General features: G+C 37.4%; 5 protein-coding genes across 5 annotated transcripts; 1 reads left to right on the top strand and 4 right to left on the bottom strand.

The window, feature by feature from the left end:
- The first annotated feature begins 2,048 nt into the window (after positions 1-2,048).
- Positions 2,049-4,562, top strand: LOC110762300 (Flavin-binding monooxygenase family protein). Its single transcript, XM_021964899.2, has 7 exons — positions 2,049-2,712; positions 2,856-2,926; positions 3,028-3,186; positions 3,394-3,476; positions 3,659-3,794; positions 3,902-4,075; positions 4,264-4,562. The coding sequence occupies exons 1-7, from the start codon at positions 2,139-2,141 to the stop codon at positions 4,459-4,461; spliced, it is 1,395 nt and encodes a 464-aa protein (XP_021820591.1). The 5' UTR covers positions 2,049-2,138; the 3' UTR covers positions 4,462-4,562.
- Positions 4,563-5,103: 541 nt separating this feature from the next.
- LOC110762344 (uncharacterized) lies at positions 5,104-9,691 on the bottom strand. Its single transcript, XM_021964968.2, has 4 exons — positions 9,554-9,691; positions 9,234-9,316; positions 7,728-7,918; positions 5,104-7,375 (listed from the first exon to the last, which is right to left on the bottom strand). Exons 2-4 carry the CDS (start codon positions 9,247-9,249, stop codon positions 5,189-5,191), a joined length of 2,394 nt encoding a protein of 797 aa, XP_021820660.2. The 5' UTR covers positions 9,250-9,316; positions 9,554-9,691; the 3' UTR covers positions 5,104-5,188.
- A 3,220-nt stretch (positions 9,692-12,911) lies between these two features.
- Positions 12,912-13,676, bottom strand: LOC110762368 (uncharacterized). The gene is made up of 2 exons (XM_021965003.2): positions 13,445-13,676; positions 12,912-13,327 (listed from the first exon to the last, which is right to left on the bottom strand). The coding sequence occupies exons 1-2, from the start codon at positions 13,613-13,615 to the stop codon at positions 13,085-13,087; spliced, it is 414 nt and encodes a 137-aa protein (XP_021820695.1). The 5' UTR covers positions 13,616-13,676; the 3' UTR covers positions 12,912-13,084.
- A 1,537-nt stretch (positions 13,677-15,213) lies between these two features.
- LOC148294619 (uncharacterized) lies at positions 15,214-16,205 on the bottom strand. The gene is given in 2 exon segments (XM_088253605.1): positions 15,214-16,175; positions 16,178-16,205. Coding segments are annotated over 2 exon segments (741 nt in total). The 3' UTR covers positions 15,214-15,462.
- A 2,196-nt stretch (positions 16,206-18,401) lies between these two features.
- On the bottom strand, positions 18,402-20,560 carry LOC148294618 (uncharacterized). The gene is made up of 2 exons (XM_088253088.1): positions 19,781-20,560; positions 18,402-18,912 (listed from the first exon to the last, which is right to left on the bottom strand). Exons 1-2 carry the CDS (start codon positions 20,432-20,434, stop codon positions 18,490-18,492), a joined length of 1,077 nt encoding a protein of 358 aa, XP_088109214.1. The 5' UTR covers positions 20,435-20,560; the 3' UTR covers positions 18,402-18,489.
- Positions 20,561-21,184: the final 624 nt, after the last annotated feature.

Below are 21,184 nucleotides of genomic sequence, written 5' to 3'. Positions count from 1 at the left end.
AAACTTTACTAGGTAAATGTCGGAAAGACTACGATGAGGGTATCGTATGGGTGAGAGGTTCAATCCAACCATTAAACTTTAACATTTTCAATTTATACATGGTTGAATTTGACCCCTCACTTAATCCCATCACCCATACCCACTCATTGTAGCAGCGCCGGATAAATGTTGCTATAGTTATAATATAAACATTGAGAAGAAGACTCCTAGCAATTGAGATCAACAGATTTTTTAACAGAGTCTAGTAAAAGCAATTTCAACATAAAGTTACATATATTATATGATGACAAAAACTATAAGTGAAAATGATTTTAGCAAGGTCATGAAAGAAAGAAAGAAAAGAAAAAAAGAATAACCTACTTTACCTTACTTTCAAGCTCCAAGTTTGCTTCCTTCTAAGTTTTTGCTCCATCATTCAAGTGTAGGTAAATATCTAAGCCAATACCAATACATATATATATATTATTACAATTACAGACTGTCCAAAAATGTAGGTGTAGAATACTTTGGCAGTCAGTAAATTACTGGTAAACATGCATGAATTTGAAAGCAATCTTATACCCCCCTAAATGCATATGATTCAAGGGCTTGTCCTGTCTTCATGTTAAAGGGTTGGTTAGATTACAGAACCCAGCTAAAAGCAATCTTATTTGAATGGCCCACCAAGCAGTCAAAAGAACTCTATGCTTTCTATCATTGACTATGTTTAACTCTGATTTTCTTATTAGTTTCATAACCAAGGCATTGCTATAATTAGTGCTTAGCTTAAGCCTCTCCTAATTATTAAAAAAAACAAAACAAAATTAAAAAAGTCTCACCTAATGTAATTTAATACCATTTATGGGGAATTTAATTTAGCTATGCCATCAACGTAATTTACCTTGCAAGTTTTCCATCTCCATACAACAAACCTTCCATATGGCATGATAACAAAGTGACAAGACAGGCCAATCATTTACTTGCTAGATTAGCTAGGATACATAAATGTAATTAATTTACTTGTACTTGCATGCTTAGATTACACACTAACAAAAGATTTTTTTGACAAAATTATGAATCCTCTCTCCCAAAGTGATAAATGTTAATCTTTATCAGTGCATGTGTCAGATCCTTTTTCTAATAGAAGCAAGATAATTTTTTTGGAGAAGAAAGGAATTAAAGGGGGGGAGGGGGCTATGATCACTTTCTCTTCATGACCACAGTTGCAAGTCAAATGAAAAAAAAAGGAAATTGTGTTGAATAAACATGTTCACTGTTTCATGATTGTTCATGTTCCCTTGGCTTCAAGAAGGGGCATTCTTCTATTGTGGGGACTTAGACTCAGACTAGGCTAGCCACTTTTCTCTAATTATACCCTCTTTCTAAAAAGAAAAAAGATTGATATCAAATGAATAGTTTCCATAAGTGCACCCGGTGGGAGACAATCTTGAGGCAATATAATTTAATACTTCCCCCTACCCTTCCTAGAGAATAACAAAAAAAGAAGAAGAATAGTTTCCATAAACCAACAAAAGAAAAATAATGGTGATATGTTTGATGCCAGAACCAGAGAAAATATCTGCAGAAAATCCAAACTACATGATAAGTTGATCACCAAACTTAATGGCCCATCAAGGTCCTTCTGTTCTGCCATTTTCATGTAAAAGCATGTGGTTATATTGGCATTCAAACACCATTGAAAGCAAAGATATTTTGATATAATTAGGCACATAGTTTTAGTATTATTATTTTCATGGATGGTTAAGGACTGAATTGAACTTACCTGCATGAGCCTGCATCCCAAAGACTTTAATTGGCTCGAGAATGTTTAGTTGGGACAAGATCATGATGAGAATATGTAATTAGGTGGACTGTAGAAGATGGATCACAAATAACAAAAGATGACATTGAAAATTTTCATGCAAGTTAACTTTTTTTAGTTAAAAGTAGACAAATCCTTGGCATTGATTTTAATCTGTCACGTGTGGTCTCCCAGCTAGCAAACCATCTCTATCTCCCAACATTATTATGAATTTCCCATCTGTTTGCGTGAACAAAATTCAGCTATAAAAACCCAATCAGCAACAACAAATTTCCCACACCACCACCCTGTCATCTGACCAACCCTTTACTCAAAATTTAAAGCCAAAACCATAACCATGGTTTCTGAGACCTACCAATCCAAAAATGTTTGTGTAATTGGAGCTGGACCCTCAGGGCTTGTAGCTGCAAGGGAGTTGAGGAAAGAAGGTCACAGGGTGGTGGTTCTGGAACAAAACCATGATGTAGGAGGGCAATGGCTGTATGACCCTAATGTGGAGGGAGAGGACCCCTTAGGAAGGACACCTTCTCTAAAAGTGCATAGCAGTCTTTACACCTCTTTAAGGCTCATATCTCCCAGAGAGATCATGGGATTCACTGACTTTCCATTCTCAGTGAAGAAGGGTAGGGACATGAGAAGGTTTCCTGGCCATAGGGAACTTCTTTTGTATCTTAAGGATTTCTGTGACTGGTTTGGATTAAGGGATTTGATAAGGTTCAATACTAGGGTGGCACATGTGGGGATGTTGGATTATTATGCTACTAGTACTGATGATGTAGTTGGCTGCAAAGATTTGAAATGGGTCATCAGGAGTGTAGAGAAGAAGACTCAGATTGTCATGGAAGAGGTGTTTGATGCTGTGATTGTGGCCACTGGCCATTACTCTCAGCCAAGGTTGCCTTCCATTAAAGGTACTTTATCAATTTCTTTAGTTTCATGCTAGCTCATGTGAATAACTTTAACATTCTTAATCATATTATATATGGTTTTAATCTCTCTGTTTCCATTTTCTTTTTTCCTTTTGCAATTGTGGTTTTCATTTGGTCATGTTTAGGAATGGATGCATGGAAGAGGAAGCAAATGCATAGTCACATCTACAGGGTTCCTGAGCCGTTTGCCGATGAGGTAAGGCAATAGATTAGATCTAATTAGTTCTCTGCTGCAATGGATCAACAAAATTTTCAAGCTTTTAAAAGATGAAGTGATGCATTTTCCTCTGCTTGCAGGTTGTTGTGGTGGTTGGAACTTCACTAAGTGGACAAGATATATCAATGGAACTAGTGGAAGTGGCAAAGGCAGTCTACCTCAGTGGCAAATCTCTTGACATATCTGAGGGCTTGTCCAAAGTCATTTCCAAGCATGAGAACTTGCACCTTCGTCCGCAGGTTCAAACAAATATGAAATTGCTTCTTGCCTCACCTTTCAAAGCAGGGCCCATTGCAATACCATTAGTTTTATTTAATCATGCTCTTTTTTCTGCATTCTGTTTATAAGCAACAAACTCTGTTTCGTTTTAAGCAATCCCATCAGTTTTTCTTTCATGTGCAAGCAAATGTTGGTAACAATCATTTAAATGCAACATTCTGCTGCAGATAGACTGCCTTCAAGAAGATGGGAAGGTATTATTTGTGGATGGTTCTTGGGTCATTGCAGACACCATCATGTACTGCACTGGGTAAATTTTGAAGCCCAATTTGACCTTATAATATGCTGGTGGATCAACTTGCTTTTGAAAAGTGATTGGTGTTACTACAGACTTTGACTGGGAGATTTTCTATGGGTCCCTACATTCAAATTATGGACCCCACAGCTTGTTGCAATATAATTAATTAATTGGTCCAAGCGGGCTGTGTGCAGGTATTCATACACATTCCCCTTTCTTGACACCAAAGGAATAGTAGCTGTGGATGATGACCGAGTGGGCCCTTTGTATGAGCACACCTTCCCTCCATCACTTGCTCCCTCTTTATCTTTTATAGGCATTCCTAGAAAGGTAATTTAATAAATCTTTGTTCTATATATCTAGCTTTCATTTTCATCATTCTTTATGTGAGATTAGTACATGATATTTTTGGATAATTAGTCCATAATCTGATACAGATCATAGGGTTCCCTTTCTTTGAGTCACAAGCAAAATGGATAGCTCAACTACTCTCTGGGAAAAGAACATTGCCATCAAGGGATGACATGATGCAGTCCATTAAGGAACTCTATCACTCAAGGGATGTTGCTGGCATTCCAAAGCATAATACCCATGACATCGCAGAATTCGAGGTAAAAACAAAAAATTAGTACCACATTTACCGACCACGTTACTCGTAAAGGTGGTGAGATGCGTTAAATTTATGTATATACTTGAATGAGCTGGTGAGGCTGTCAAGCCATTGATGTGTGGTGTGGCCACAAATATTTTAGCTTGCATTCTAAGCTGTCTCTCCCTTTTGTTTTGCTTCTTGTTGCAGTATTGTGATAGATATGGAGATCATATTGGATTCCCACATTTAGAAGAATGGAGGAAAGAGCTTTGCCTTTCGGCCCTGAGAAATGCTGACACCGACTTAGAAACATATAGGGATTCGTGGGATGATCATGAGCTGCTTCAAGAGGCTCTTCAAAGTCCACATTTCACTCAACATGGGGCTCAAGATTTTCCTCTGTAAACCTGAATTATATTATTATTATTTGCTTGGACCACGAACTTTAAGTATACCTATTATAAAAGTATTTGTTATTGTTGAGAGAGAAAGTTCTTTTATTTTTATCTTCATTTTGTTTTTCTGTGGTACTTTTGGCGGAATGAAGGGGTATTCACCACTATTAGATTTACAGAAATGGAAGAAGACAATAGACTCTAAAACATTTGTTTTTGAACAAAGTCAGGCAAGGTCAACAAATTACAAGGTCTGGCTGGCAAAAACAAGTTGTTGACCTATAAACGACAGGTCGCCTTGTAATATGCTTTTGTAAACTGCAATGAGTTTTGGAAACGGCTACAGTTTGTACTGAATAAGCTCTTACCATGAACACATTTTGTTCAGTTATGTTGTTTCACTCAGTAATATTACCAAGTACTTAATGTTTTTTACTAGTCTCTGAAAACTTGTATGAGGTAAATTTGTTCTTCACAGTGCTTACAACAGTACTGTAAGAGGTGCCATCAGAGCTTTCAAAGATAAATTTTCAATTCTGCAAATGAGGGAGACTCTGTGCACGTGTATATCATTCATCGCTTCTTTCTTAACCACCCAAATATAGAGATATATATATATATATATACCCACCACATGTATGAATTATGAAGGTCTGGAGAACATTTACAAACAATCTATTGATTCACAAAAACCTCAACAAAAGAGTTTTCAAACAGACTCTTCATCATGGCTCTTCCTATACTTGGCTTAAAATAAGACGAGGCTTGCTAACTGGAAATCTCTGCCCTCTACGACGCCTAGTTACCTCTCCCCAACCTATTAGCCTTCTCTCCTCTTTTCCAAATTCACTTTTGCTGCCAATTTGCTTCAACAATGATTCCAAAGTATTCTCAGTTACAGTGGAAGTAGAAATGCTGGACCTTCTCCTCCCCCTTGCCAATCCAAGTTTAGCTCCATATCTAGCCGAACCTGTTTCCAAACGATTACCGGAAGACTCAACTAGCCCTCCTAGTGTCTGAAGATCCTCAGTCACCTCATACCTTGACAAAGAGGCAAGACTTGGGAGAATTTCGCTCTGGAAGTCCTTCTGCTGCTTTCCCCTCCTTTTCCGGCCCCTCCTTGGCTGATTTGGTGATGAAGTGGTACCTGTCTCTTCATCCTTATGGCTATTACTTCTACAGCAGCACTCTTCCACCTTTGTCTCAGTCAAATTCAATGTCATGACCTCAAAGTAGTCCATTCCATCAGGTAGAAGATCCTCACTCATAACTACTCCAGCCCTGTTCTCTGGACCACCTACAACTGCAGAAGCTATCCCAGCAAACCAATGTAGGGAGTCACATGAAGGTTTAACCAGCTTGTTTGTGGTTCGTACAATACAAGTATGAAGCCCAGATGATGAAATGGACGCCAAAGATTCTGCTGCAGTCCTGACTAGTTCCTCTTCCAGATCCACTTTCTGTCCTGAGTCTCCTGACGATGGAAAAGGTGTCTCGATTTGATTTTCATCAGATTCTCTTGTTGGCACAAAACATTCCTTGTTTTCCAGATCTTCCTGTCCTAACAACAGAAAAGGTGTCTCAACTTGATTTTGATCAGATTCTCCTCTTGGTGGAGAACACTCCTTGTTTTCTGGACTAGCAGGTGCCTCCAAAAAAATTTCGGTTGAAAGAGAGGAAATTGGTGAAAACCCGTCTCCATTTATGGATGAGTTCAGGTCAACTTGTAATCCAAAACCTACATCTTTCTTATCAAATTCATTCTCTACTACATGTTCTGTTAGTTCTATTTCTGTGTCGAGCACTGAATCACAAGCCAAGTTTAAATCAAGTACCACATATTTTTCTCTTTTCTTTTTCTCTCCAGGTGGGTTCAGATTGGCATTAGAGGGGGAGCCAAGCGAACAGCCATCACAAGAAATGTTAAGCTTCTCACAACTAGCAGCAGAACCACAAATCCTTTCACTTGAGTGGTCAATTGCCTCCGCCTGCTTTGAATCTTCACGTCCTTTATCAGTTTTGCTACTATAAACAAACTTTGGCCCGTGCCATTGCAACTGCTCATTATAATCTTCAAGATTCTCTGATCCAGTTGTTGCTTGGAAACTCTGGGAAACTGCCACATCCAGAGGACAGCTAGGAGGCATGAAATTCAAGTTTATATCCTTTGGGGACTTGACATTTGCAGAATCCTGCCTGTATTTTGTAATGCCATGGTGTTCACTCACTAAATTGTCATTAATCCTGATCAGATTATCAAAACTGATGGGTGGTGGTGGGTGAGCCTCAGAATGCTTGGATTCCAACTGGGAGCCATTGCTAAAGCTACTATCAAGGAAGAAGGCACTACCATGTTCTGTGCTAGATCTCAAATCCTTTTTTAACTGTAACCTGTCACCATAAAGAGCAGGATTTACCGTTGATAATTTATAACTATTACTGAATGGTAAAGGGGTGTTAAAACATGGGAGTGCTTGAGAACTTGATGCCTCATGTGCTTCAGAAACCTTTCCATTTCCCAGAACTTCTTCTTCTTCATTATCAATGTATGCATCAGCCGGAAGTTCAAGATCCAAGAAGTTCTTCTGAAATTTCTCGCTGTTGGATTCCAACAATTCACAGTCTCCTGAACGACCTTCAGTTTGAGTAGAATAAGAGCATGCCTTTATGTTCCTCCCTCGAACAAAACATGAAGGTGATTGGATACTTTCAGCACCTGAAACAAATATTTGATTGCATACAGGGTTTACCAAAGGCAAGGATGGCATGTGAAATGTATTTTGAACGCAAACAGATGAGCTTTGAGACAAAGAAGTAGTCAACTGTGAAGCCTCCATCTTCAGCTGATATTTAACCAATTCATTCCTTCTTATTTCATCCATTAGTTCTCTTTGTCTTCCATAAAGGCGATGAAGGTCCTGAATCTGGATGGACAGAAGACATGTCAGGCATATTTAAGTGTTTAAGAACTTTCATAAAAAGTTGGGAATATCAAAGATAATGCGGCCATAATGAAATAACCCAATGATACAAAAATCAAAACAATCAAAACCCCTTGAAAAACGAAGGATTATGACTCAATGATTTGCAGTAACACCATTTGATGTTTATGGACCATACTACAATACTAACAAGTGATAAAAGACAATTGTTGTATAAATAGTTATGATATCCATAGAAAAAAGTAGAAAGAACTAAGAAATTTGAATGCACTAAGCTCAATGAAATTCAACATTCTGTATGTTATTGTTGGCATGAATGGTCAAAATACTATACCTGATCCCTCAATATCATTTCTTGCTCGAGCATTGTCTGCTTTAATACCTCCTTGTAGTACCCTAAAAACTGGTCAGGAGATGAGTTATGCTTCCTTTTACTCCTATTAGCAATTAAGTTATGATTCCTTGTCAAGAAATATCCTGGGAAATAGCTGTTGCACTGGATATGTGCCCCCATCTCCAGAAATTCTACACGTAATAAAGCAAAAAGTTTACTGGATAACCCAATAAAGTATAACCGAGCACCCTCAGTTCCATCAGAAAGAAAACATGCAACAGTGTACAGAAATCAGAATAGGTTAGTTTGTACTGTATAGAGACATCTAAGGAGAACAAATTGAAACTGTTTCAGTATAAAGCATCTAGAATGCTCAAGAGTATAATTCCCTGATACCAAAGAGAAAGGTGACATAAAAGAAAGGTCTTAAGAAAGACACTTTTTAATAGCTTATTCTTAATTAAAAGGACAATACAGAGCCCAAAGTTTGAGCACATTAAAGATAAATATCAAAAGAAGCTTCTAGGTAGAAATGGGCTTAAGAAAACCTACTAACATAATGCTGGTGGTTCCTACATACCTAGGCCAAGATGATCAAAGAGACAAGCCAACATTTTGAAACTGCTAGGCTACAATGATCCCTACTAGGGAAACCAATTTGAAATCATGTAACTCAAGAGTTGATTTGAGAGGAAATGCATTGCAAGTTAAAGTATGTGTCTGTATTTGGAGAAAAGGGGGAAGAAGGAAAATGTCATCACTCTACGAAGATTGAAAGTCAACAAACTTTAATGGGACAACTGCGCTTACTCAAGATATCCATGATCCATCACAGTAAAAGAAGACTAGTAAAAATGGAAACAAAATCAGAATTAAGACCACGCCGTAATGTATTCATTCCACTGGTGAAGAGCAAAAAAGAAAACTTTTTTCAAGATCGAACAAAGCAAAGATTTGGTAACATGGTCTATATTTTCGGCATTGATCACAGCCCCTTATCAGCTTTGGGCTTATGTATCCTCATATAGTGGAAAGCTAAATGTCAAAGTCATAATAAAATATATCACAGATTCCATGGGAATTCGGAGTAGTCAAAAATAAGGATCAGAATATTTTTCAAACCAGATTGTCCAATAAAAGAATTGAGAAAATTGAACACAAGAACACTAATTACTTATAATAAAAAATCTCCTTTAACAAAATGTGGTTATAAATTCCATCTTAGCTATAAAAATGAGTTATGTGGTTATAAATTCCATCTTAGCTATAAAAATGAGTTCTTTTTGGTATTATGTTATCGATGAGCAACGAAAACTGGATAGACCCATCAATCAAAAACATCAAGCACAGAAGTTCATTCCACTTCATGGATGTTTATTTTACAGAACAAACATACGAAAAAGAAAACAGAGCAAAAGACAAACAAAAAGGAAAAAGGATAATACAAAAAATCCATCAAAGGGATCACCTTTATCATTAAAACATTGATACAAATCTAAAGCTTACCTGAAATTTGATGCATAGTCCTATTCCAGCTTCTCCTCAAAAACCCAGCAAGGATTCACTCATTCCATGACTGATGTCTTGCTCTGAGCCACAAAACAAAGCAAAACAAGAAGAGCCGAAACAAACCCACGAATCAGGAATCAGAATAACAGAGTATCCCAAGAGAGCTCGAACATCAAAGGAGGCATTTTGGAAAGACTATGGAAATTATATAACGTTGAAAACTTTGGATCCGCTGGGCCATTTTCTCCAAGAAGATTTAGAGAGAGAGAGAGAGAAATAGCAGATAAGAAAAATCCACAGAAACAAACGAAACTTACATGAGAAGAGACATGAAAGTTGTCCACACCCAACAAAGTCTCTCTCTTTCTCATTTTTTGTGTTTGTTTTTTGGGTTTTGAGCAAGTGGGCATTGTCTTATGAGGCTCTAGATTCTCTCAACCATTTTCTGTTTTCGGAAAGAAAAAAAAATTAATAATAATAATAATAATATTAAACTTCAAAAAATATTATCAATATCAAACAACACTCCACCAGCACAATAAAAACCGGATTTTACTGCAACCAACAGACACATCCAAGCTCTTATAGACTATCTCAATTTTTCTAATTTAATCAATATCTATATTGCAAGAATTTAATGAAAGTTATCATTTTTCCCAGTAGTTACAAATAATAATTAGTAAGCAGTAGGTCCACAGACTTTGTTTTGATAACGACTAAAATTTATATGACTCATTTTCGTGCGGAATATAAGACTTTAAAATAAACATAATAAAATCACAAGTAAATCACACATATCTATGTTTTGTTATTCGACACAGATCTTTTCGAAAATATTAATTAGTTATTGTTCATTAACAAAAATATAATTACTGATTTTATGGGGGAGGTCTCACCGTGTTCTAAATTACCATGAAATTGTGATTTAGAGTCATTAGAGACTATTATTACACTGGCCTTTTCATGTCTGTAATTCTTAAACTCTCATCAAACTTACCAGTGAAAATGATTTTGTGTGTGTATCTATCTTTTTCCTTTTTGAGCCATTCAATTCAGAAATATGATGACCCATTTGGTCTCATTGCTTATCCAGGTGTCAAGATAACAACCTCGTGGGACCATCTAAATCATGGTTATGCTTGTTTAGTACATAATTAGTGCTAATGACTCCAGATTGCTAGCTTAATGAGTTAGTTACAAGGTTACATCTGTGAAAGTACTTCAAATCAAAGAAAGAATATTAGACAAAAATAAGACTTATTAAAATATGCAATTAAAAATGGAAAAAAAAAAAACAGAAAATTGGGTTCTATTTTGATGACAAGAAAATGGTCCCAAAAGATGAGAGTGAAAACAACGAGAAAAATAAAAGCAATAAAGACTTTCTTAGAGCTCAGTGGAGAAATTTTTTTTTTTTTTTGGTTTGAAGTCAAAATTCTGGAATAGGTCATATGATAGATGAACTTGTACGCAAAGAAACTATGATACCCTCAAGACAAAATGTGAGAAACTATAATATTTGATTTTTTGGTAAGAGATGAGGATTTTCCAAATATTATTGATTATGGATTTTGTATACACTATATTTGAGTAATCTTTCATATATTGATACATATCAAATTTTGTTTAGTGGTCAATTATAAATTTAAACAACTAAGATGTCATTAAGGTTCAAATATAAAATACTTTATATGTAAATTAAGGTCATTTTCTACCGTGCTAAACCACGTCGGCAAGTTAGTTGTATAGTTGCCCAGTTGAATTAATAAACTTGGAAGAAAAAAAAATTAAATACAACAAAATCCAAGAAAAATGCGTCCGTACAATACAAAATTGTTTGAGCATTGTATGCATTGCGGCGAAAATTCTGTGGTGGGACCCCTCTCTCATCGTCCTCTTTTTATCAGTCCAATCCAATCCCCGGTGTGACCTGCATGAAGTGCCGAGCTTCCAATTCTATTTCCTTCATTTTTCTTTTCCACATTGAAACTACAAAATTGCCCTTGATATTGCGCAATGACACTGTCCTTCTTTGTCACCTTCTTGGGTATCACTTTCATTTCATTTCATGAATCTGATCTCCCATAAAGATTAAAGTGAAACCCAAAGCTACCTCATTTTTCATCATTCTGGGCTTTCTATTTAGTCACTGTAGCATGATTTTGTTTTTATAAATTTATTGAGTGTTATGCGTTTATGAGTCTATCTCTTATAAATTCGTATATAATACAATCGGTGATAGGGCAAATTTTTTCCCCTTGGTATATTATATTATGTTTTTATTGTCAAACAATGATCTAATGAGTAGCTTAGCTTTAGCAAAAGATGCATCACTTCAGAATCGTCTTACAAGAAATGAGTTTCCTCACGTTATACTCCATATCAATCAAGGATTGAGATTGGTGCAAAAATGGGGCCACAAGGGTAATTATCAACACAAAAACTGTGCGATGTCGATGTGGGATATTGACGCGGACGTGTTCCACAACGTGGTACATTTGCATTGGCCGCAGAAAAAATTGGGCACATGCAATTTTTCTTTTTTGATTTGGTTTGGAGAAGGCCCAAACACTTATATCAAAGACTTGTTTGCAGATATTGGGCTTCATCTGCATAGATGTTTCAATTGTTTTGAGTAGAAATGATTGATAGTCGAAATCATAAAGGAGAGAGATTTCTCACACACACACAACTATGATGTTGTGGGGCCATTTTCACTATGTTAAATCCGTTGGCTAGATGTTTCACTTTTTATTGTTAGGGGAAAATGTGTATTTTTTTCCTTTATTTTTCTACTTTTCAGTTTCTATTGAATTTCTTAGAGTATCTGCAATGGTGTTAATATAATATTATCACTAACCAAAGAAAATTTTGTTATTAATTTTTTAATATTCAAAATTGGTCGATCTCTTTAAAACCATTTTAATTGTATAATTCTTATTGTAATTAACTTTATTTATTCAATTATTTAAAAATATATTTTAAAAAGATAGTTTTTTTAATTTGTAAGCTATTGAAATGCACCACTGCAAATAAAACTGCAGTTCAGTTCAATAGTTGTCAAAAGAACTGAACTATTGAGCAACTATTGCGGATGCTCTTAGAAACTTTGTTTCACTTAGTAGAGTAAGTCACTAATTATTACATGCAATCAAACTTGAAGATGATGAGGATGACAATAATAATAAAAAAAATCAGTAAATAATGTGTCATTTCTTTAAGTTGCATTGTAAGATGCTTTTGTCCTCCAAGGTACATCAGCTAGATTATGCTTGAGGCATATTTCTTTTTGTGTATTGTCTCTCAAGTGCTCCACCAAGCAATTAGAGTTTAACCCCACCACACACTAACTTTCCTGGATAAAGAATAAGATCATCTTCTTCGATAATCATTCATAAAACCTCTCTCTGGCTTTCAGTGATCACAACCTGCCTTGTGATCTTGTAGAGATTCAGTACTACTACTAGGAAGCCATGGCCAAATAAATATAAAACTAGCCAGCCTACCCTCTCTCTATCTATATATTTATTTGCTCCACTTTGGATGGCTAAAGCAGTTATGCCGACAAGGACAATTTTGTCAAGTTGCACTCACATCCCATTTGGCTAAAGAAAAAAAACTTAGCTCGAAGTAATCGCATAGTTTCTGCCTCAGGAGATTAAAAGAGACATCAGATTATCAACAACAGCAAAAGATGATATTATTTATAAGCATTGGAAAATAGATGTTTCTCTGAACAAAACTTTGCTCATAGTTGACATGATCAGCAGCACTAGGATAAAGCTGTAGCAAGACTTACAACAAGACACATAAAAACACAAGGAAAATTTAAGGCTGTTTGCTGACAGCTAGTTGGTGGAATTTGGTGTTTGATTGGTAACAGGGTATTTCCTAGCATTCTTGACAATTTTGGAGAGTGCAGCTTGTCCAAGATCAAGTCCACAAACATCAGCAAGTTGAATCAGATAAAGCAAGACATCAGAGAGCTCCTCTTCCAAATGCTCTTTCTCATCACAAGTCCAATTAGGCAGTCCTCTTGCAACTTCTCCCTTCCATTGGAAAATTTCAGACAATTCTCCAACCTCTCCCACCTGCACAGACATATTATGCAATGGAAAAAGTTTAAAAAAAGAAGAAGAAAGAAGATAAATAAAATTGGGGAATTGAAGCTTGGTGAAATGGGGTGGCAAGTGATTTGAGTTTATTACCAGGGCTAGAAGGAGGTTCCTTGGACTGTGATATTGATCCCATCCTCTTACTTGAGCAAACTCAGCAAGCCTATCTCTGAGTTCTTCAAGTGAAACATCCTTAGCATTTCCTGCAACCTCATAAGAACTTCCCATCTCTTCTGATCCTAGCTCTCCTCCACTTTGGCTCATGCACGACCAAATTTAAAGCAAATGCAGAGATGAGAGAGAGTTATGGCTTGCTTTTTTTTTTTCTTTCTTTTTTTGGCTTTTTTGTTTTGTTTTTGTAAAACTAAAAATGCACCATTTGGTATAGTGGAGGGGCACTTGAGTGTTCCCTCAAAACAGTAATCATTTCAGGTATGGCAAAAGATGTTCCCAATCTTATCATCCATGACTTGAAATCACTCATACCTATCTGCTTCAAATTTTTAACTAGGAATAATATCAGGGAAGCAATTGGTCCAAAAACTTCAATTTGGCACATAGCTCTCTCACCCATGCCTATGCATACGCCAACCCGTTGTAGCTTTGTTCCTTGGTATTTTGGATTTATCCTCCCCCAAGTATAATGGTGAATTTCACTAGCTAGTATATTTTCAGATTTCACAAAAATCACAAAAGATTTTTGTTTGTCAGTCTTTTATGGAACCAACAATACAAAAACATCATTGGCTCCTTGTCTCTTTTATGAATCCGGAAATTGCGATTTGAGTGTGGATAATTTTAGACATCAGAATCAGGAACTTGCACGACATATAAACAAAGCTTTCCATTTCATATCCCACATGGTTGTTGTATGTCGTTTATACTCTGCTTTATAGCAAGGGAAATCGAGTCTAAGTTGAAAAAATACAAAATCTACCAAGCTACCTATATTATCTATTCTGCAGAAGAAAAAAAATTGTGTAAAAGGGAACAAGCTTTTTGCTTGCATATGCTTTAAGTGTTGGCGCCCACCTATGTGCATTGAGATTTGTTGCCTTCATACTCATTATGTCTGCATGTAATGTAAATTTATGCAATTCACACACACACACACGCACACAATCTCAGCCATATAGGTGAAAACTTGTCCTGAATTTACTTTTACCTTTGTCTGGAACTCAAAGGGTGCAAAGGAAAAGGAAAGTTAAACATTACCTACACTATCACAACTTGGGTAGGGAACCTAAACTTAAAGCAATGCTATGCTAAACTTCAGTTCTTATGAAATTATGAGGCCTTGAGAATCTGCTATCGAAAAAAAAACAATCATTAATTTACTAGAAGCTTCAAAATTTAAAAAGGGAAAAGAAGTAGAATATGGTTGCTGCAAAGCAATGACTATGCATAATCATGAAAGTCCACTTAGATTAGGGAAGGGATTGTTGGTATCACATTTAAGGACAGATGTCTGTTTTTAACTCTGGGACCCTGTCATATTCTGATTCATCTTTCCACAAAGGCTTTTGTAGCATTAGCATTTCCAGTTTTTCATGATGTGAACACAATATACGCAGAAGATTAAAATGAAATCTTCTGCCTGATCAGTTTTAGATCTCATAAAAGAATGAGTTCATGAGTTGCCTTCTGTTTTTCTTTTTGGTCACTTATGGCATATGGACATGGAGAATTTGCATGCTCCTCTGTACTTCAAATAAGAGACAAGGTATGTAATCTTATTTCTAATCTTCCAGTGCCCAAAAACCATACGAATCTTTAAGTCTCGAATATAATATAATATACTATAAAATGTAATCATCCCCAATCAATACATACCATTAGTTTTCACTTCAGAGCAGAAAATTTGGCTAGCTAGCTAAACCTAGAAAAAAACTCAACTCTAACATTCGATTAAACTAAAACAGAGATGATGCATGATGATGATTTGCAATGTTGCTCAAGAATCTCTAAGCACAGGCTAGGCTATATATCAGTGCTACATAAAGGTTAGTAAACCAATTAATTAATATTCTATCTAATTGATGAAATCATACTCAGATTACATCATCAATACCTCAAAATATCTAATTGACTGATCTTGATCTCAGTTAAATTCAGTCGACCACAGAGAGAGCTTGATACTCTTTGTCAGCAATGGCTGCTTCCATGAGTTGGTGCGGGCCAATTTCTCCACCATTGTCCAAGAATACCTTGCCCAAATTGTCCGAGTAGCCACTCAAAATCTTCAGCCCTGGATGAGGTTCTACTATACTAGGCATGTTCAAGTCAAAAAGACCCCAAATCAAAACTTTTGGGATCGCATCATCCCCATAGCCTTGCTCCTTAAACTTACTCCGTACTGCCTCATAACTAAGCTTCCAGTTGATACCACGGCATGAAAAGTCAGTGAACACAAACACCTTCTTGACCATCTGCTCTGGCTTTAAGTTCTCATTCACAGCCACTTCCAGAATCAAATCACACGCCTCTGGAAAATTAGCTATGCTGAAATCTTTGTTTGTCCTCATCATAAACTTGGCCTTGGATTTGAGATCATCGCCTTGTATCGAATGCAGCACTAGCTCATATTGGGAATCACCGAAAGTGATCACCTTTCCTTTCCATACCGGCTCTTCACTCAGTTCAGACACCACAAGTCCCAAACTCATAACCCATGCTCTGCCATTGCCCAGGATATTGGTGAGACAACACACTGCCAAGCAGTTTTTAAAGTTCCCCAAACCCTGCTTTTGCTGCTGTTTTATGTCCTCCACCATTGCCTTCCACTGAAGCTCAACCGCTTCCCTGAAATCCGCATAGCATGCTTATTTTATGATCTCCCCTAGAACCAAAGCATCCGGCTTTATTATGCCAATGCCGCCTCCTCCCGTTGCTGCTGCTACTTTCACCTCCTCCAAATACTTCTTAACCTCATAGCTCCTCTGCCTGTCACTGTTAACTGCGGTTTGAATATGCCACAACTTCTGCTTCTCAAACACCCAGCTCCAGCGACGGTCAAACATTCCTTGACGATACCAATAATTGCGCAACGGCGCCAAAACCAATTTCCTAAACTTCTCCCACTCTTCCAATTCATACGATTGATCTGATTTGGGTGTGAAAAGCCTCTTCGCAATGCTTTCACACAGCAAAATGGCGCGGGCGGCGTGAGAGTCCGTGGGGTATTTGGTAACCAAACAAGCTGCAGCCTCTGTAACGAAACGATGAGGATCAAAAGTACTATCTTCTTCATCTTCGTCTTCCTTGAACTCATCCTCCTCGTCTGTTAAGTAATCGGATGGCTTAAGTTGCAGTGTTTGCTGCATTATTTTGTCAACATCAGACTCCAAGCGCTTCAGGAAGAGATCCATAACCCCATCATGTAACAGCTTATTACCAAAGCTGCAGGAAATGAAGGTGTGTTTCCTGAATACTTGAGCTAAATAAGTCCAACTCGAATGCCAGCTTTTCCGAAGGCAGTTCTTCAAAAGTTCAGCATAGCATCATAAAAGGCCGAAAATGAATACAGAAGAAATTCAATTGATCAATAAATTGTAATGTAAAACAACATGAGCTGAGGCCATGAAGGCAACTTTGGCAGCCCACAGAAAGATTTCCTACGAGTTTCCACTGGAACTATTCTCACTAACTGACCACCTTCTGCTGCGCGCAGAAGCAGTTCGTTGAACACCTGGTGTGCACCTTGGGGTCGCACACCAGTCGGCCATGGGGTCGGCTGAGGACCTCCACAGCTAACTTTCTGGTCGTCATGGGGTCACCTGACCCCTTGTCCCTGTGTGCGTTCGCCACTGAGTTGTTATATGCAGTAGCATTTATCATTAAACCACATTATTGTCTACGTTTTCCACATAAGGAACTCGCTTAAGAGCCACATGTAACTATAGATTCTATATGATAAATAATTAAATGATATCAATGCACTACTTTTTCAAATTCAATACCAAAGCCACAGAAGAAAGTCAGGTTTCCTTAATTAGTGAAAAATAAAACATGATTTTTAATAAGTAACCAAAAGTTCGCACTTCATGTTGCAAATAACTTTAGAGGCTTTCCAAATTCAAAGTATTTTGTTCTAACTAATGCATCAAGGACCCAAAACTATAATAGAGATGACCTAGCTGGAGAAGAAAAGCATATTGCAATTAGGTTAGTATTCTATTGTGACTAGGGTTATACAGTATTTTAAAAATGAAGCAATGAATAAAGTGATATATTTTGATTGTTTATATAAAATCAATGAAAATTAAACTTCTTAGAATATGTCTCTTCAAATTTACAAAGATTCAAGGAAACAACTCGAACACATCAATGAATATGAATGAGAAACATGTGAAAGATAAAAACGAACGAGTATCAAGCATTTGTTAAAAAGATGTACACATATCATGGGTTGTAATGAAAGTTTACAATCATAACAAAACTGGCAAATAAAATCCCACAAGTTCCATAACCAAAACAAGATATAACGAATGAAGATCAAAAGAAAACGACACCTTTTTGTTTGTTTTGGAGATGTTTTGGCGGGGTGGCAACTTAAGGGACATTCTGTAGCATATTAAAGTCATTTTTAATTGTTACAAAAATTAAAGCCTTTCTGTTTGCAAAAATTTAGCAAGCTTATTTGCTCCATTGAAATTAAAGTTAGAGAAGACATAATCAATGCAAATTGTTCAACATCAATGCAAATTCCTCAAGGCTTCATTATGTTTAACTTTCCTTTTGCTTCACCCTTTGAGTTCTAGACAAAGGTAAAAGTAAACTCAGCACAAGTTTTCACCTATGGCTTAAAGCATGTTACAGAATTAGTATGAATAAGGGCTGTGATATCAACAATCCTAATCCAATTTGGAGTTTCATGATCATATATAGCCATTGCAGCAACCATATTTTAGTTATTCTCCCCTGTACTTCAATTAAGAAACAAGTATGTAATCTTGTTTCTAATCTTCCTTCCAGTGCCCAAAAACCATATGAATCTTCAAGTTTCGAATATAATATAATATAATATAATATAAAATCTAATCCATCCCCAATCATTACATATACCAATAGTTTTCACCTTCAGAACAGAAAATATTGCTAGCTAGCTAGCTACCTAGGAAATAACTCAACTCTAACATTCAATTCAATTGAACTAAAACGGATGATGCATGCAGGATGATGATTTGAAACTTGGTGCGTACTTCCTCATACTTAGTCTTCCAGTGGCAGCCGGATGCAAAGTCGGTGAACACAAACACCTTCTTCATCATCTGCTCTGCCTGTAAGTTCTCAATCACAGCCACTTCCAGAATCATATCACAGGCCTCTGGAAAATTAACAGCAAAGCTGAAATTTTGGCATGTTTGCATCATAAACTTGCGCTTGGACTTGAGATCATTGCCTTGTATCGAATGCAGCAGCAGCTCATAGGGTGAATCACCGAAAGTGATCACCATTCCTTTCCAGGGCTCTTCACTCAGTTCAGACACCACAAGTCCCAAACTCAGCGCCGATATTCTGTGATTGCCAAGCATATCTGTGAGGAGACACATTGCCAAGCATATATGTGAGGAGACATGTAGAAAAGATACTTTTTCATATATGCAATTCACGGGTACAGGCCTTATATACAGGCATAGGAGGTAGGTAAATGGTTTTACAACGGTAGCGCAGTAATTATATCAAACCTAAATGCTGTAATTACAATACAATAAAGCTATAATTAAGATACAATAACAATGTAACGGAAATACTCCTTGAATGGGCATAACTATGATTGAATGTCATGATTGTGGTGGTAACTCCCTAACACTCCCCCGCAAACTTGACGCCGGATAGGTGACAAGGTTGGACACAAGATGCGCAAAACGGGCTGCAGGTAGGCCTTTTGTGAATACATCAGCAAGCTGATCTTGAGATGAAATGAACCGCACTTGATGACTTCCAGCAGTAAGACGTTCACGGATAAAATGATAATCAATAGCAACATGTTTAGTGCGGGAATGAAAGACAGGATTGGCAGCCATGTAGGTTGCAGATAAATTGTCACAATGAAGAAGAACTGGTTTAGAAAGAGAGAAGTGAAGTTCATGAAGAAGACTCTGAATCCAAATTGTATCAGCACAAGCATGGGCAAGTGCACGATATTCGGCCTCCGCACTGGAACGAGATACAGTGCGTTGCTTTTTAGCACTCCAAGATATAAGAGTCTTGCCTAAGAAAACACAATACCCAGTGGTGGAGCGTCGAGTATCGGGACATCCAGCCCAATCAGCATCAGAGTATGCGACAAGAAGAGAGGGGGCAGGAGAAAGGTGAATGGGTAGACCATATCCGAGCGTGCCTTTCAGGTAACGGAGAATGCGTTTGACAGCCTCAAAATGAACATCAGTAGGGGAGCCCATAAATTGAGAGACATGTTGCCACGCAATTTTTAAAGTTGCCCAAACCCTTCCCCTGTTTTTGCTGCTGCTTTATGTCCTCCACCATTGCCTTCCACTGAAGCTGAACCGCTTCCGTGAAATCCGCATTGCAAGTATAGTTTATGATCTCTCTTGGAACCAAAGCATTCGGCTTTATTATGCCAATGCCACCTCCTCCTCTTGCTGCTGCTACTTTCACCTCCTCCAAATACTTCTCAACCTCAAATCTCCTCCGCCTGTCAGTGTTAACTACGGTTTGACGATGCCACGACTTCTGCTTCTCAAACACCAAGCTCCATCGATGATCAAACATTCCTTGACGATACCAATAACTGCGCAAGGGCGCCAAAACCAATTTCCTAAACTTCTCCCACTCTTCCAATTCATACGATTGATCTGATTCGGGTGTGAAAATCCTCTTCGCAATGCTTTCACACAGCAAAATGGAGAGGGCAGCGTGAGAGGCCCTGGGGTGTTTGGTAACGAAACACGCTGCAGCCTTGGTAACGAAACGATGAGGATCAAAAGTAGTACCTTCATCATCTTCTTCTTCCTTGAACTCATCCTCCTCGTCCGTAAAGTAATCGGATGGCTTAAGTTGCAGCTTGTGCTGCATTATTTTGTCAACATCAGACTCCAAGCGCTCAATGAAGAGATCCATAACCCCGTCGTGTAACAGCTTATAGTCCTGGTCACTGTGGAGCCGCTCCGCCGCGGTGTCTTGGCCTTGATCTCCTAGAAGGCGGTAGAGAATATCTACAACTTCCCATAAATTCCCCAACGAACCGGAAGAAGAGGGGAGATTGCACGCTAGCGTCTTGGGGTAGTTAGGGGATTATGGGACCAGATATAGTATAGCCGAGCGGCTATACTGCTCAAATATATTCGAATATTTAAATACTATAGCCGTCTGGCTACATAGTATAGCCGGCCGGCTATACTTCGTAACTATTTCCGTATATTTAAATAGTATAGCCGTGTTTGATTATTTTCGAATATTAAAATAGTATAGCCGCGCGGCTATACATCTTTAAAATATTCGAATATTTAAATAGTATAGCCGGTCGGCTATACTTCTTAAAAATATTCATATATTTAAATAATAGTATAGCCGATCGGCAATAGTGCTTAAATATATTCCTATATTTAAATAGTATAGCCTCTCGGCGATACTTCTTAATTCTTTTTTAATATTAAAATACTATAGCCGATCGGCTATACTCCCTAAACATATCGTAAGTTTCCCAAAGTGCCATGTTCCAGAAATGCTCACAACCTCAAGTATTTTATCAATTAATAAGTAAATTCGCTAACTAGCATTTGATGAACTTAGACTATCCTATCTTAGATGAATGAACTTAGAGGACCCTCAACTCTCTCTTTCTCTAGTAACGATATGTATGGAGGAGAT

This window comes from Prunus avium, chromosome 5 (assembly GCF_965620075.1).
Source record: "Prunus avium chromosome 5, drPruAviu1.hap1.1, whole genome shotgun sequence".
Taxonomy (NCBI): domain Eukaryota; kingdom Viridiplantae; phylum Streptophyta; class Magnoliopsida; order Rosales; family Rosaceae; genus Prunus; species Prunus avium.
This window is presented reverse-complemented; position numbering and strand designations above follow the sequence as displayed.